Genomic DNA, 18,523 nt, shown 5'->3' on the forward strand with positions numbered 1-18,523 from the left:
ACAGATTGTCCCGCAACAAATAAGCCCTCACACGGCTCCGTTGGAGAAAAAATAAAAAAGTTCTGGCTCTCAGAATATGGCGATGCAAAATGTGCAGAGTGTTCCAAAAGCGGATAGGATCAGGCGCCATTTATCAGTGTGACACAGGCCACATATCTGCGAATTATTATTTATGTACCCCATTATTATACCCTGTTATTATGCCCTGATGTACCCCGCACAGATTACATATACCCCCACATCATAACTGAAATACCAGCAAAACCCCAAACAGTTACCAAGCAAAATCTGCGCTCCAAAAGCCAAATGGTGTTCCCTCCCTTCTGAGCCCCACAGCGTGCCCAAACACCAGTTTACGTCCACATATATGACATTTTATATCCGGGAGAACCCGCTCAACATTGTATGAGGTATTTGTCTTCAGTGGCACAAACTGGGCACAATATATTGTGCATTAAAATGGCATATCATTGGAAAATTTTAATTTTCACTTTGCACCATCCGCTGCGCATTAACGCCTTGGCGCACCACGACTTAATAGAATGTCGTGGTGCGAGGGGTTATATATGGAGCGGGCTCACGCGCTGCGCCCGCTCCATATTCTGCAGCTGTCAGCTGTGTATTACAGCTGACACCCGGGACTAACGGACAGGAACAGCGATCGCGCTGTTACAGGAGCCTGTAAAATGACATTATACTGCAATACATTAGTATTGCAGTGTATTGTACCAGCGACCTAATGATCGCTCGTTCCAGTCCCCTAAAGGGACTTTTGGGAGGTTTCCACTGTTTTGGTACCTCAGGGGCTTTGCATATGCGACATGACACCCGAAAACCATTCCAGCTAAATTTGAGCTCCAAAAGCCAAATATTGTTCCTTCCCTCCTGAGTCCTGCCGTGGGTCCAAACAGCAGTTTATTACCACATATGGCGTATTGCTGTAATCAGGACAAATTGCTTTACAAATTTTGGGGTAATTTTTCTCCTTTATTCATTGTAAAAATTAAACATTTCTATGTTTTTTCAGAAAAAAGTAGATTTTCATTTTCACGGCCTAATTCCACTAAATTCAGCAAAAAAACTGTGGGGTCAAAATGCTAACTATACCCCTAGAACAATTCCTTGAGGGGTGTAGTCTTCAAAATGGGGTCAGTTTTGGGGGGATTCCACTGTTTTGCTTACTCCAGGGAGTTGCAAACGTGACATGGCACTGAAAACCAATCCAGCAAAATCTGCGCTTCAAAATCCAAATGGCGCTCCTTCCCTTCTGAGCTCTGCTGTGGGTCCAAACAGCAGTTTAGTACCACATATGGGGTATTGGCGTAATCGGGAGAAGTAGCTTTACAAGTTCTGGGGTGCTTTTTAATCTTTATTCCTTGCAAATATTATTTTTTTAAAATATTTTTTCAGAAAAAAAGTAGATTTTCACTTTCACAGACAAACTCCAATAAATATAGCAGAAGACCTGTGGGGTCAAGATGCTAACTGTACCCCTAGATAAATTCCTTGAGGTGTGTAGTTTCCAAAACCGTCTCACTTTTGGGGGATTTCCACTGTTTTGGTACCACAAGACCTCTTCAAACCTGACATGGTGCCTAAAATATATTCTAAAAAAAGGAGGCCCCAAAATCCACTAGGTGCTCCTTTGCTTCTGAGGCCTGTGTTTCAGTCGATTATCACACTAGAGCCACGTGTGGGATATTTCTAAAAACTGAACAATCTGGGCAATAAATATTGAGTTGCATTTCTCGGGTAAAACCTTCTGTGTTACAGATTTTTTTTTATTACAAATGAATTTCAGCAAAAAAAATAAAATTTGTAAATTTCACCTCTACTTTGCTTTAATTCCTGTGAAGCGCCTAATGGGTTAAGAAACTTTCTGAATGCTATTTTTAATACTTTGAGGGGTGCAGTTTTTAATATGGGGTGATTTATGGGGTCTATCTAGTACATAAGGCCCTCAAAGCCACTTCAGAACTGAACTGGTCCCTGTAAAAATGGCCTTTTGAAATTTTCTTGAAAATGTGAGAAATTGCTGCTAAAGTTCTAAACGTTGTAACGTCCTAGAAAAATAAAATAATGTTCAAAAAACTATGCAAATATAAAGTAGACATATGGAAAATGTAAAATATTAACTATTTTGTGTGGTATTACTATCTGTTTTACAAGCAGATACATTTAAAATGAGAAAAATCATAATTTTTGCAAATTTTCTCTAAATTTTGGTATTTTTCACAAATAAGCAATGAATTTATTGACCAAATTTTTCCACTAACATAAAGTACAATATGTCACGAGAAAACAATCTCAGAATCGCTTGGATAGGCAAAAGCATTCCAGAGTTATTAACACATAAATTGACACATGTCAGATTTGAGAAAATGGGGCTGGTCATGAAGGTCAAAATGAGCTCAGTCTTGAAAGGGTTAATGATATAACTTACTATTATCCACCTGGGACTGGGCACAATCCTTTGGATTATCAGAAGCTGCAGTTTATAGTAAAGAATCACTAGTGTCAGGAGGTGTAAAGTGGTTGTTTCACCACAAACAACCCCTTTCACATGGGAGCCGCCAGATCTGTTTCCCAACACTCCTGGCAATCAGCTGAGTTTGCCTAGATAGCCGTAGCCAGTTATTTGTATTACATGGCGGCCATTCAGCTCTCTGTTGTGGATCATAGAGGGGAACCCCAAGTGGTGGACCACCCCAATTAATTCCATCTCCTCCTATAGACAACACCTTAAACATCACTAGGGGAGCATTCATAGGACACTGCATCATCATCATTAGGTCACTACTTACGAGACAGTTTCCCAGTAGGCTACTTCCAAAGTAGACATACTGTAGACATTGACCTAGGATCTAGGAACTTCATCAATTAGAGAAACTATAACTTAACACTTTTGACATTGCAAAGAAATATTGCAACTGTAGACATTTTAGAGATTTTTCTCTGGAATTAGAAACCAGGCCTGAGTTTGAACTCATTACACCAAAAAAAGACAATAAGAATGTATTTACCGGTGGACAATGCCCTTAGAATGCAGGTGTTGAATTCCACACACGAGTTCTGCGGCGTAGAATCTGGCACAAAGGAAAGAGAAGACAATAGTATCTAGAGGAGGACAGAAAGCTCTCACAAATATATACTACAGAACAGAGCAGACAGGCAGAATATCTGACCATGTTATCCTATTACTGTGGACAATCACACCTATCTTATTCTTTATACTACATGTGCTCCCAGACCTGTGTTATTATATCTGCGAGAAGCAAGGGGTTAAGTCATTATTTAATGGACACCTTCATCTGATCATTTACTAACATGTGCCCATTGCTATGTTTTACTTTACATGTTGCAGATCATATGGAGGGTAATAATCCTAATATTTTATAAAAGGCTTTTCATGAAGCGTTTCAGTAATAACATTTCTATGAATGGGACCTTATATGTGGGAAGGTGGGCTAACACTCTATCCTATGTACTGTCCTCTTATAAATGGACGCTATCATTGGATCTTGTATTCGGGCAGAGGGGCTAACACTCTATCCTATGTACTGTCCTCTTATATATGGAAGCTATCAATGGACATTGTATTCGGGCAGAGGGGCTAACACTCTATTCTATGTACTGTCCTCTTATAAATGGACGCTATCATTGGATCTTGTATACGGGCAGAGGGGCTAACACTCTATCCTATGTACTGTCCTCTTATAAATGGACGCTATCATTGGATCTTGTATTCAGGCAGAGGGGCTAACACTCTATCCTATGTACTGTCCTCTTATAAATGGAAGATATCATTGGATCTTGTATTCAGGCAGAGGGGCTAACACTCTATCCTATGTACTGTCCTCTTATAAATAGGAGCTATCATTGGACCTTGTATTGGGGCAGGGTGGCTAACACTCTATCCTATGTACTGTCCTCTTATAAATGGAAGCTATCATTGGATCTTGTATTCAGGCAGAGGGGCTAACACTCTATCCTATGTACTGTCCTCTTATAAATGGAAGCTATCATTGGATCTTGTATTCGAGCAGAGGGGCTAACACTCTATCCTATGTACTGTCCTCTTATAAATAGGAGCTATCATTGGACCTTGTATTGGGGCAGGGTGGCTAACACTCTATCCTATGTACTGTCCTCTTATAAATGGAAGCTATCATTGGATCTTGTATTCAGGCAGAGGGGCTAACACTCTATCCTATGTACTGTCCTCTTATAAATGGAAGCTATCATTGGATCTTGTATTCGGGCAGAGGGTCTAATACTCTATCCTATGTACTGTCCTCTTATAAATGGAAGCTATCATTGGATCTTGTATTCGGGGAAGGGGGGGCTAACACTCTATCTTATGTACTGTCCTCTTATAAATAGGAGCTATCATTGGATCTTGTATTCAGGCAGAGGGGCTAACACTCTATCCTATGTACTGTCCTCTTATAAATGGAAGCTATCATTGGATCTTGTATTCGAGCAGAGGGGCTAACACTCTATCCTATGTACTGTCCTCTTATAAATAGGAGCTATCATTGGATCTTGTATTCGGGCAGAGGGACTAACACTCTATCCTATGTACTGTCCTCTTATAAATGGAAGCTATCATTGGATCTTGTATTCGAGCAGAGGGGCTAACACTCTATCCTATGTACTGTCCTCTTATAAATAGGAGCTATCATTGGATCTTGTATTCGGGCAGAGGGACTAACACTCTATCCTATGTACTGTCCTCTTATAAATGGAAGCTATCATTGGATCTTGTATTCGGGCAGAGGGGCTAACACTCTATCTTATGTACTGTCCTCTTATAAATGGAAGCTATTATTGGATCTTGTATTCGGGCAGAGGGGCTAACACTCTATCCTATGTACTGACCTCTTATAAATGGAAGCTATCATTGGATCTTGTATTCGGGCAGAGGGACTAACACTCTATCCTATGTACTGTCGTCTTATAAATGGAAGCTATCATTGGATCTTGTATTCGGGCAGGGGGGCTAACACTCTATCTTATGTACTGTCCTCTTATAAATGGAAGCTATCATTGCATCTTGTCTTCAGGCAGAGGGGCTAACACTATATCCTATGTACTGTCCTCTTATAAATGGAAGCTATCATTGGATCTTGAATTTGGGCAGAGGGGCTAACACTCTATCCTATGTACTGTCCTCTTATAAATGGAAGCTATCATTGGATCTTATATTCGGGCAGGGGGGCTAACACTCTATCCTATGTACTGTCCTCTTAGAAATGGAAGCTATCATTGGATCTTATATTCGGGCAGGGGGGCTAACACTCTATCCTATGTACTGTCCCCTTATAAATGGAAGCTATCATTGAATCTTGTATTCAGGCAGAGGGGCTAACACTCTATCCTATGTACTGTCCTCTTATAAATGAAAGCTATCATTGGATCTTGTATTTGGGGAGGGGGGCTAACACTCTATTCTATATACTGTCCTCTTATAAATGGAAGCTATCATTGGACCTTGTATTCGGGCAGAGGGGCTAACACTCTATCCTATGTACTGTCCTCTTATAAATGGAAGCTATCATTGGATCTTGTATTCTTATTGGCCTACGACTACTTTACCGTGCACTGGGGATGTCAAGTCGCCCCTTCCGCTGCAGGAATTGATGGAAATCTCCGCAGTTGACGTACTCCATTCCAAGAAGCACAAGCCCCTAATACACAGAACAGAGACAGAAGAATGATAATGTAGATGATAAAGTTACCAAATGATTGGAGCTTCTACACTCCTACTATACAGAACCCATCATCAGTTATCGCCTCATCACCATAGACATAGACTACATGAAGACGGGAGGATAGGACAGGTATATTCTGTATGATGGATCAGTAACCCCTTATTGGTGATATTATAGTTACAGCTGGACACCGGACACAGGAGAAGTGTGACTTATTATCTGCTCTCTATGTGTAGAATATTCTCTCTATACTAGTGCAATGTATATACTGGGATACATGACATCACACATTGCTTTCCATGTCCCAACATTATAAGATGTCAATAAGAGTGACATCCATAGAGTGACAGCTCCCCCTATTGGCAGCTGCGCTGCATGTAGACAGAATTATATCCTGTATTATGTCAGGAGAACAGAGTTCCCCTATAAAGATATATTAATAAATTGTCCAGCCTGGAATTATGGAGCTAAACACAGATTATTTTTCAGCCCATAATAAAGGCATCATCCAGTAGTAAGAGTAGAAGGTATTCTTTCCTCATGTGTCAGAGGGGCAGACGTTGACAGGCAGCTAAACTCTTTCCCAGCAATTCATTGACTCAGGAGCGATGTCCAAACTTGAACTTTTATTGCAAGGATAGTGTGAAAGTAAGAAACAGAGAGATAATGCGCTTACTGTAGTACAGCAGCGTGTAACAACACACTACTATACAAAGCTTTGTAATCATGTGCATTATATACAAGAACATGAGCACAGAGATGATGAGTGGAGATAGACAGACACACAGGAAGATGCTGTCCTATGTGTAACAGGCATGGCCTCTCACTGGTGTCTATAACAGCCGGAGACATGCAAAACACCATCATATGCATCAACATAGAAACCAACAACGCTAGATGGTCATTTGTACATACCAGCCATGCTACCGTAGGCTCGGATGAAGACGTTGTGTTTACATACTGCTTGTGTAACAGTACAATCTGAAAATGGCTGCTACAGAGCGGACTTGGTGATGTCAGCAAGTTCATAGGTGATAGATACGGTGGCTCTCATGGGACATACAATGGATTGTAGGCTAGCTTACTTAAACTACTGCAGAAAACAGCCACTAGAGGGAGCTATCACAACATTAACAGAATACAGTAACTATATAGATGAAAGACTGCCTATGGCATGACAGAAGGAATAATAAATGTACCTTGGTCTGGAAAGCAAATTCTCCATGGAGAAGGAAGGGGCTGCCAGATGCAAGTTGTAACACCCGCCGCTCCACCGTCGCGCGCTCCTCTCCTTCGGCAAGCAGGTCTCTCTTGGCGATGACTTTGACAGCAAATTGCTGGCGAGTGTAGATGTCTTCCGCCAGCACCACCTAGAAAAACATTATTAATGAGGGATCTTCATGAAATGTGTTGGGGACAAGAAATAATCCATAAGTAACAGTAATGTTACTACACATTTACATGTAACTGTTAGTCTACCCTCCACGGCTCCAATCCATGTTACAGACTCAAACTGGGGATTTGTATTTTTAAGGTGGTATTCCCAATATGGAAACGTCTTCTTATCCTGTAATACACATCCAGCAACAACAGGCTCAGCAGATTCTGTTCTTATATTTGCCTATTTTCCATAGAAATCATTAGTTGGCAATGATTATTGTGACTTAATAGATTTTCTAGGACTTGCTCAGTCCTCATAGATAAATTTACCGTAAGGCCGGGATCACACAGTTTTTAGATCCTTTTTTTTTAGCTCAGCCCAGGAGTGGACACAAAAGAAATAAGATGCATCAGTATTGTCTTTATACCTTTTGGATTCACTCCTGGCTTTGGCTCAAAAAACTGAGCCAAAAACTGAATCAACATTGTCTGTGTGATCCTGGACTAATGTTAAAATTTGTTTGTAGGTAATGAAGGGATTTTATAACATATATTTACTGTAAAAACACCTTCTTTTCTCCTGTCAGATATATTTTGGCTTGTGACTGAGGTCGTAACAACAAAAATATTCTGTATTTCAGTGCAGGGACTGACAGAATGATCCAAATGTTTGTAGTAAGTTCCCATTTAAGTTAACTAGCAACTAGCAAAAATTGCAGCCTCCAGAACTAAAATGATTGTCATAAGGATGGGCAAAGATGGCAGAATGTGCCAGTGCAGGAAAAGCAAGGGCTCTCACTCGGTTGTGGCCTGTGGATAGGCAATAAAGGTTGCGAGTAGGAAAACCCCTTTAACCCCTTAAGAACACAGCCTGTTTTGGCCTTATAGTCACAGCCCATTTTCAAATCTGACATGTGTCAGTTTAGGTAGTAAAAACTTTGAGAGAGAGCATGTGACCGGATATAGCATCCATGGCCGCAAGTCGTCAGGTTTACTTACCTCCTGACGCCCGCAGCCATGGATCTGTGAGCGCAGGTCCCCATCTCCTTCCTAGGAGACGCCAGCGCTCACTTCCGCTCCGGTCTGCTGTGTCCAGTAGGGTGCGCGCGCACGCTCGTGCCCGCTCTTAAAGGGCCAGCGCGCACATGTAAACAATCACTATCATCAACTCACATAATTTCCTGGACTATAAGTGGGCCACCGCCCTTCTGATCCTTGCCTGAGCTTTGTTTATCATATCCTAGTTTGTCTAAGCAAATGGTCTACTAGTGTTTTCCAGTTCCAGTGTTCCCTCTTCCTGTATCCCGTATCCTGCTCTAGTGCCGTGCTGTGCTGTAGTCATGCTGTGCTGTATCTGCGCCTGTCCTGCTGCTCCACGCCTGACATCTTCCCGCTGCCTAGTCCCAGCCGAGCCTGCCTTGCTACTGTCTGAGCTGCCACAGATACCTTATACGAACTGTGACCTGCACCCTGTTGGCCAGCTGCCATATCGCGGTATGGCCCAGTGGTTCCACGAACCCAATGTGACACCGGATGTGACGGTCGACAGGCTCCTCCTCTGCAATGTCCTGGCTCCTCCTCTGCTCCCCCGCTGCACTACATTGATGCTTGGTATCTAGCACTAAGCCCCAGCCTCTCCTGTGTGATGTGGCCGGTACGCTGCCTTTCACAGGCTCTGACATCGTCGGTGCTCAAGCTTTGGTTCCCGGTCCTCCTGCTTGATGTCTGGGGCAGTTGTTATGGTCGGCTGTAATAATTAAATGCACACTGGTGCCTGGTTCTGGATTTCCTGCCGCTAATGAGTTCTGGCTCCCCTGTCTGTCCTGTCTCTACTGCCGCTTTGGATTCAGCATTACTGCATTATTGCCTTGATCACCTGCTATCTGGCAAGTGTTAGCACGCCGCACTAAAGCCTTGTACAAGTCCAAGAACAGGTCCAGGAATTCAGGACCGGGAGGGGGTTAGAATGTTCCTGTTAGTAACCACTGTATTGTCTATGAAATATTATACATGTTGTACCTGTCTTGAGAACGGTTTGAGGGCTATTATTTGCAGTTTTTGAATTAATATCACATAAAAGGATTTCTGCTTGAGAAAGCAGTATAGAAATCGTTGAGTCAAGTGGTTAAAAATTACTGATACTGCTGATTATCTTTCTCCAAGAGGGACTGTGTTCAGTTATTTTTTCATTACTTATTATGCATTGGCGAGTGTTCTAGTCTTTCTCCTGGCTAGATTATACACCGGGTATTTGATATGTCTCCAAAAGAAACAGGACAAGGATGGCGCTCCAGCGAGGGGGCGATCTGGGGGTAAAGCTGCATCCTCTAGGATGGACAAGCTATCTTCTCCCGCTCCTGTGACCTCTAGAGGGAAACAAGGCAATTTGGAAAAGCATTTTAGCCCAACAGGAGAGGAGTCAGGGAGTGTGCATGGAGAGGACGATGCTTGTCTGAGACTCCAACTATGAAGGCAATATTGCAGACTCTCAAAAATCTAGAGGGGTCCATGGTGGATTTTACCCCTTCCCGACATCTGTCGTATATATACGGCGCACATCGGGTGGGGGAGTATGGAGCGGGCTCACGAGCTGAGCCCGCTCGTAGGACAGGTGTGTTACAGCCGACACTTCTGGGTAACCAGCAGAATCCCACTCGAGCATGATCCCACTAGCTTAACCTGTTAAATGCTAAGGTCAATATCGACCGTGGCATTTAAATCACTGAAAACAGGGGGGGTGACCCACTGTAGCGTTCCAATGGCCCCCCCGGCAGAGAGATTGTGGGTGCCATTGGTTTGCATGGCAGCCTGGGGGCCTGATGAAGGCCCCCAAGTCTGCCATCTTTGTACTACTATGAAGTATTGCAGTATATTGTGCAAGCGATCCAAAAATTGGTAGTTCAAGTTCCCTATGGGGGACAAGTAAAAAAACAGTAAAATAAAAAATTTTAATAAATAAAAAAATTCAACTAATTAAAAGTAAAAAAAAAAACTTTTCCCATTTCCCTCAAGCACAATGTAAAAAAAAAAATAAATGAACATAACTGGTATCGACTGTAAACGTTTGAACTATTACAATATGTCATTATTTAGGCCACAAGGCGAACGCCGCAAAACATTAAAACCTCCTAAAAACTTCCTTTATCCCCATATGGGACAATGAATTACTTAACCAGTTTGTAAAAGTAGAGGACAGTAGATTTTGTGTGAAGTGGGGTATTACGCAATTATCACTTTTTTTGTCAACGGGGTAATAAGAACCCCGGACACCTTACAAAGGGAGTTCGGTATTTTATCCGTATCCCTGTATTTGCACTATTTTCAAATAGTTCACGAGTGGGAAGTGACACGTGATAAAGAATGTTTTCAGATTGGTTCAGAGGAATTATTTATAAACCTGTATAATGGGGAACAGAAAAGGGGTCACTTCTTTGGTGTATCATGAGCTAAGTAGGTTTATGACTTGAGCTAGCCCAGTAGGGGCAAATTTAAATGGAAAATGGGGAATGGATTTGGAGAAGGATTATGTAGTCACATGGAGGGAGGTGTTCAAAGGAGTTAATAGTGTGTCACTAAATTATTCACATAAATTCTCGCAGGTTTACACCGTTTGTACTTCACTCCTAAACGTCTGTATAGCATGGGCTGTAGAGAGAATGATACCTGTCCTAGGTGTAATATAGATCAGGCTGATCTCATACATTTGATGTGGTGATGCCCAAAACTGCATGGATACTGCTTCTTTGTAATTGAAACCATTGAATCTATCTTAGGCATGGCTTTGGAGAACTCCGAAGGCTTAACATTTTTTGGAGACCCCTCACAAGTACCAGGGCTGAAGCAGAGCAATGACTGATCTTATGATTCAGTTGTTTGTTTTTGGCAAGATTACAGATTTTGAGGAAATGGATTGTAAAGAATCCTCCGGTAGTGACTGAATGGCAAAAGGCAGTATTTAGAGTGCTGCTCTATGAAAGATCGCACTATCTCACAAAAGGGAGGTCTAAATATTTTTATAATAGATGAAGAAGTTGGATTGACCGACTGTATATAAGGGACAAAGTTATTGCACTAAGGCCTCATGTTTGATTTTTTTTTTCTCTCTACTCATCTGCCTTGGCATCAGGAAAGGGATGGGTGTGTGGGGAGGGGGGTTGGGTATTGTATTTTCTTTTGTTTCTTGTTTATGATTGAATTATCCCAATAAAAAATAACCTGCAGAATGGAATAATCAAATCAAAAATATTATTTAAAAAAAACAACATTTGGAATGCTTTTATTTATCCACGCCGTACTGAGATTGTTTTCCCGTGACACATTGTACTCTGTTAGTGGTAAAATTTGGTCTATACATTCAGTGTTTATTTGTGAAAAACACAGAAATTTGGAGAAAATGTGCAAAAATTCGTATTTTTCTACATTTATATGTATCTGCTTGTAAGACAGATAGTAATACCACGCAAAATGGTTACTAGTTAACATTTACCATATCGCTATTCTATGATGGCATTGTTTTTTGAACGTCCTTTTATTTTTCTAGGAAGTTACAAGGCATATAACTTTAGCAGCAATTTCTCAAATTTTCAAGAAAACGTACAAAACCTATTTCCTTAGGGACCAGTTCAGTTCTGAAGTGGCTTTGAGGGCCCTATATAATAGAAACCTCCCATAAATCACCCCATTTTAAAAACTGCACCACTCAAAGTTTCCAAAACAGAATTTAGAAAGTTTATTAACCCTTTAGGCGTTTCACAGAAATTAAAGCAAAGTGGAAGTGAAATGTACAAATTTCATTTTTTTGCAGGAAAATCATATAAACTCCATTTTTTCTGTAACACAGAAGGTTTTACCAGAGAAACGCAACTCAATATTTATTGCCCAGATTCTTCGTTTTTAGAAATATCCCACGTGTGGCCCTAGTGTGGTAATGGACTGAAACACCAGCCTCAGAAGCGAGAAATAGAGAAATAGCACCCCAACATTTGAAAAGCAATTTCTCCTGATTATGGCAATACCCCATATGTGGTAATAAACTGCTGTTCGAACACACTGCAGGGCTCAGAAGGGAAGGAGTGCCATTTGGCTTTTGGAGCTCAAGTTTTGCTGGAATGGTTTTTAGGCGCCATGTTACATTTGCAAAGCCCCTGAGGGACTGAAACAGTGGAAATCCACTGAAAGTGACCCCATTCAGGAAACTACAACCCTCATGGAATTCATCTAGGGGAATAGTGAGCATTTTGACCCCACAGGCTTTTTGCTGAATTTATTGGAATTAGGCCGTGAAAATGAAAAAGCACCCTATATTTGTACTTTATTTCTTCTGAGTAGAGAAACATCTCATACGTATATGGTCATAAACTGCTGTTTGGACACACGGCAGGGCTCAGAAAGGCAGGAGTGCTATTTGACATGCAGATTTTTCTGGATTTGTTATTGGGCGCCATGTCGCATTTGCAGAGCCCCTGAGGTACCAGTACAGGGGAAACCCCTTAAAATTGACTCCATTTTGGAAACTACACACTATCCAGGACATTGATCTAGGGATGTAGAGAGCATTTTGACCCCACAGGTGCTTCATTAATTTTATTAGAATTAGAAAATGAAAAATTAAATTTTTTCCAAAAATATGCAGTTTTAGTTCCCGATTTTTAATTTTCACAAGGGGGTAATAGGAGAAAAAACACCACACAATTTGTTAATCAATTTCTTCCGAGTGTGTCAATACCCCATATATGACCCTAAACTGCTGCTTTGGCACTTGGCAGGGCTCAAATTGGAAGGAGCACCATTTGGCTTTTGGAGTGAAGATTTTGCTGGATTGGTGTTTGGGCACTATGTCGCATTTGCAGGGCCCCTGAGGTACTAGAGTACAGTGGAAAGCCCCAAGAGGTGACCCTATTTTGGAAACTACTCCCCTCAAGCAGGGCCGCACTGGGACTGAAATTCAGCCCTGGCATTTGAAAGCACACATGCCCACTTGCTGCGTGGTGAATGTGAAATATATTTGTGCACTTGTAGGTTATGAGAAGGTGGTGAGTGCAGCATGATATAATATATATCATATAGTCATGGCTGTACCTGGTATTACAACTCAGTCCATCAAAGGCGTTATCCAGTTTCAGCAAATTAATGTTACTTTTTGTATAATTAAAAGTTATAAAATTTTCCAATAGAATTCCTCATGTTTTACGAGATCTCTGCTTATTGTTATTAAGAAAATGACAGTAATGCGTAAATGTATTTGCTTGAATTACCTAGTAGTGGCGGGGCACCGGGCAAACATTGTTTTCAGACCCCCCTGTCTGGCCCTTGCCGTAGGTCTTACTATTTTTGAGTATCCTTAGCTGTGTCAGCCGACCCCACGCTGTTACTGAGTACGAAGATGTGGGCAGGCGTACACAGAAATCACAAGGCCCACCAAGAAGGAAAAATGTTTACATGCACACTGCTAAATTACACCGCCGAAATAATAGCGTGTACTATGCCCAAATAATGCCATAGTGTACAGAACATACTGGGGGAATATTTTCTGGTGTAAAAAAGTCACAAATTTTGCAGCACACCATAGTTGTGCTAAAATGTGTGACTCTTTACTTTTCTCACTACTTTTGAAAAGGGGAGCGAATTTTAGCCAAAGGGGCGGGGCCTCCATCGGAATGACAGATTTATCATAATTTACGCAAGAAACTTGCTTAAATTCTGCAACAAATCTAGACCGTCTAGTAGCAGGCCTAGATTTGCATTTTTGTTGCACGGACAGCCAAAGATGTGCCAAATATTTTAGGTGGTATGCACCTCTTAACCCCTTCCTGCTCCTGGATGTACTATTAGTTCATGATGAGCGCATCGTTTGCGCTCCATGACCTAATAGTACGTCACGGGAGGAAAGGCCAATCTGGCCCCCTCTCGGCACATACAGGAGCTGTGACAACTGCTGTCTCGTACAGCAGTTGTCACAGCTCCTTCAGCAGGGAGTGATGGCGGTGGTCCCCGCTGAATAAGCCCTTAGAAGCCGCGTTCAATAACATTAGCGGCTTCATAGGAGTTAAAGCCCCATCGACGTCCCGCAACATGATCGCGGGCGCCTATGGTTGCTATGGCAACCAGAGGAATAACAATGGCCTATGCCATCTACGGAAGCCTTGTGGGTCCTGACAAAGTCAAGACCCACTATGCTTGCTGTCAGCGAGTAGCTGACAGCTCTAATACACTGCACTACACATGTAGTACAGTGTACTAGAATAGCGATCAGGGCCTCCTGCCCTCAAGTCCCCTAGCGGGACATAAAAAAAGTTCAAAAAAAATTGTGTAACAATAAAAAGATAAAAGTTTAAAAGTAATTAAAGTAAAAATCCCCCTTTTTTCCCTATCAGTCCTATATTATTAAAAAAAATAAAAAATAAACTATACATAATTGGTATTGCCGTGTCCGTAACGGCCTGAACTACAAAAGTATTTTGTTATATAACTTGCACGGCGAACGTTAATAAAAAGTGATCAAAAAGTCGCATGTACCCAAAAATGGTACTGATCGAAACTACAGTTCGTTACGAAAAAACAAGCCGTCACGCGGCTTTCTTGATTGAAAAATAAAAAAGTTATGGCTCTTAGAATATGGCAACACAAAAAGTAAATACGTTTTTATAAAAAGCATTTTATTGTGCAAACGCCATAAGACATAAAAATACTATAAACATATGGTATCGCTGTAATCATATCGCTCCGCAGAATAAAGTGAATATGTCATTTATAGCGCACGGTGAAAGCTTTAAAAAAAAGAAATAAAAAACAATTGTAGAATTGCTGTCTTTTAGTCGCCACACCTCACAAGAAATAAAATAAAAACTGATCAAAAAGTCCAATGCACCACAAAACCTCTTCAAACCTGACATGGTGCCTAAAATATATTTTAATAAAAAGGAGGCTCCAAAATCCTCTAGGTGCTCTTTTGCTTCTGAAGCCGGTGCTTCAGTCCATTAGCACGCTAGAGCCAGAATAACGGCAGAATCTGGGAAATAAATATTGAGTTGTGTTTCTCTGGTAAAACCTTGTGTTATACAGAAAAAAAAATCATAAAAAGGATTTTCTGCATAAAAAATTAAGTTTCACCTCTGCTTTACATTTCTGTAAAACGCCTATAGGGTTAAGAAACTTTATAAATGCTGTTTTGAATAGTTTGAGGGGGTCTAGTTTTTAAAATGGGATGATTTATGGGGGGTTTCTAACATATAGGCCCCTCAAAGCCACTTCAGAACTGAACTGGTACCTAAAAAGAAAGGCTTTTGAAATTTACTTCAAAATATGAGAAATTCCTGCTTATGTTCTATGACTTTTAACATCCTAGAAAAATAAAAGAATGTTCAAAAAATGATTTCAACACATAGTAGACATATGGGATATGTGAACTAGTAACTGTTTTGTGTGGAATTACTATCTGTCTTACAAGCAGATACATTTAAAATCAGAAAAATGTTATTTTTTCCAATCTTTCTATTCAATTTTGCTATTTTTCACAAATAAACACTAAATATATCGACCAAATTTTACCACTAACATAAAGTGCAATGTGTCATGAGAAAACAATTCGGAATCGCTTTGATGGGGGATTTTAATAAAATACTGTCAACTCTAATGAAATGTAATTTAGCATTTCTCCCAAGCATCCCAGTTTTTTTATTGCTTTTTTTGTAGGATTGCATTGCGAAAGGAGTCGTAGGCCAGGATCACACACTCAGTTTTGATGCAGTATTTGGTTCAGTAGTAATGGACACAAAAAAAGTATTTTCTCTATACCTTTCCTTCCTTTTAGAGCCACTTCTGGTTTTGGCTCAAAAAAACGGAGCAAAAAACTGCATCTAAATTTTGTGTGTGAGCCAGACATTATACAAGTGTATCCTGCAATGTTAGTATCTGGGAGGGATTGTGGGCATTCCTTAGCGGATTGGGCAGGGCTTAAAATGTTGCGTGGGTGGGGGGGGTGTGCTGTAGCTGTAGTTGTAAAAAAAAACATGCAATGTGTGAAAATACCTTTACCCCCACAAACACCACAAAAAAGGCTCTGTGATCCCCCTCTTACAGTACACAGGGCCCATAAACCCCCACATACAACTCCTATCTCCACAGAGTACACAAACCTAAAAAGCCCCCAGCACAGAGTATCCTCTCATCCTTTCCCCACCAACATCACACAGAATCCTAGCCCGCCCCATAAAGCACAGAGTATCTGAAACAATGTCTCCCCTACATAACATAACAACACATGACCCTGCATCGGCCACTCACCAGCCCAGATATCTGCAGAAGACTGTTCCAGTGTCTCCAGGTTGCAGATGGTTCTGCATCCTCCTCCTGCTGGTATTCTTTCACTCAATAACAGGAAGCAGTGGATGTTACCAGGAAGCCTCCCCCTCCGCATACGCCTGTGCAGCCAGATAGCCCTCCCCTTCCATGTCCTGCTCCGGATTGTGTGCAGTCAGAGCTTCCCTCTTGGTAATTGGTGGGGCACCTGTCAGCTGGCAGGCTTTCTACCAATCAGAGCTTCTGCTCAGTAAAAGGGTAAGGGTATGTTCACACGGCGGGGGTCCGTAACGGCTGAAATTACGGGGATGTTTCAGCCTGAAAACATCCCCGTAATTTCAGCCGTACCGGCATGTGCAGGCGCTTGAACGCCGCGTCAATTACGGCCGTAATTAGCGCTGCTATTCATTGGAGTCAATGAATAGCGGCTCCAATTACGGCCAAAGAAGTGACAGGTCACTTCTTCTACGCGGGCGTCTATTTACGCGCCGTCATTTGACAGCGGCGCGTAAATATACGCCTCGTGTGAACAGACAAACGTCTGCCCATTGCTTTCAATGGGCAGATGTTTGTCAGCGCTATTGAGGCGCTATTTTCGGGCGTAATTCGGGGCAAAAACGCCCGAATTACGTCCGTAAATAGGCCGTGTGAACATACCCTAACTCTTATCTGCCGGCTGAAGCAGCAGCTTGAAGCATGACACAATGTCAGAGCAGCCTCCGAGCAGCAGCATAAACATATTATCCCTGTCTCTCCCTTATGTAGTTCAAAGAGTGCACTGTGCTGTTGGGGAAAGAGGAGAGCGGCCCATTGGGACACCAGCCCATCTGGCATTTGCCAGAATTGCCAGATGGGCAGTCCGGCTCTGCCCTCAAGGCATTTATCATTTACCTGTACATATGACAGGGCTTAGGAGTGAAAGAGCACAATGCGCATTTGAGGCCTATTTTGGTGATTTTCCTAGCACTGGCCCACAATTGCAGGGCTCTAAGGTCAAAAAGTAAAACAAGCCCCCAAATAGTGACCCCCATTTTGGAAACTACACCCCTTCTTAGTGAGCATTTTGACCCCGCATGTGTTTTTTTCACTAGAAATGGTGCAAAATGAAAAGTGCAATTTTCCACTGATATGCCATTTTAGTGCACAATATTTTATACCCAGTTTGTGCCTCTGCTGACAAATACCTCATAAACTGTTAAGCGGGTTCTCCTGGGTATGGGAATGCCATTTATGTGGAAATAAACTGCAGTTTGGGCACACTGTAGGGTTCAGAAGGAAGGGAGTGTCATTTGGCTTTTGGAGAACGGATTTTGCTTGGTAGTACTTTTCTTTGGGGCAATACCAAATATGTATACTTTTTTTTTTTTTTAATTCCTATAATAAAATACTTATTATGGGAAAAAAGGTGGTTATTGTTTTTTTAAGTTGGAACTTTTATTTTTATTTTTGTATACAACATATTTATTTACTTTTTTAAAACTTTTTTTTTTTTTTTGTCCAACTAGGAGAATTGAAGGCTACATCACTGATCTCGATTCTAATACATTGCACTACCTACGTAGTGCAATGCATTCAAGCTGTCAGTGTCACTCTGACAGCAAGCCTCTTAGGTCAGGGCCTAATAGGCTTCCGTACTTGGCAGACCAGGAGGCCATTGTTAGGCCTCAGTTTGCCATAGCAGGGGTGCCGATTGGCTAGAAACAACCTAGATGCCACGGTCGCTGTTAACTGTGGAATCTGATGGGCTAATGGTGGGGATCGGGGCTAGCTCTGGTCCCTGCCATTATAGCAGGTAGTCAGTTGTAACATACAGCTGATGCCCGCGACTAATGGCGCGGCTCAGCTTCTGAGCCAGTGCCATCTTCTTGGCGCTGACAGCAATCCTCTTAGGCCCCGCTTCCGGCAGGGCCTACTAAACTTCTGAACTTATCAGACCAAGAGACTATTGTTAGGCCTCCGGTTGCCATAGCAACCATCGGCACCCCCGCGATTGCGTAATGGGGGTGCCGCTGGGTTAGAAAACACCTAGATGCCGCTGTCGCTTTTGACCCCGGCATCTAAGGGATTAATCTGCAGGATCAGATGCTAACTCCGGTCCTAGCCGTTACAGCAGGGTGTCAGCAGTTATGTAC

General features: G+C 41.9%; 1 protein-coding gene across 1 annotated transcript in view; it reads right to left on the minus strand.

Annotated features, from left to right (window-relative positions):
* Positions 1–17,130, minus strand: part of LOC142750491 (protein kinase C delta type-like) — a 29,499-nt gene extending 12,369 nt beyond the window's left edge. The window contains exons 1-5 of the mRNA XM_075859493.1: positions 17,055–17,130; positions 16,377–16,459; positions 6,914–7,084; positions 5,599–5,690; positions 3,024–3,086 (exon numbers count right to left, since the gene is read on the minus strand). Of these exons, the coding sequence (XP_075715608.1) occupies positions 3,024–3,086; positions 5,599–5,690; positions 6,914–7,084; positions 16,377–16,459; positions 17,055–17,130 (485 nt within the window). The remainder of the gene's footprint in view (positions 1–3,023; positions 3,087–5,598; positions 5,691–6,913; positions 7,085–16,376; positions 16,460–17,054) is intronic.
* Between the last annotated feature and the right edge of the window lie 1,393 nt (positions 17,131–18,523).

The sequence above is a fragment of the Rhinoderma darwinii genome, chromosome 3, assembly GCF_050947455.1.
Source record: "Rhinoderma darwinii isolate aRhiDar2 chromosome 3, aRhiDar2.hap1, whole genome shotgun sequence".
Taxonomy (NCBI): Eukaryota; Metazoa; Chordata; class Amphibia; order Anura; family Rhinodermatidae; genus Rhinoderma; species Rhinoderma darwinii.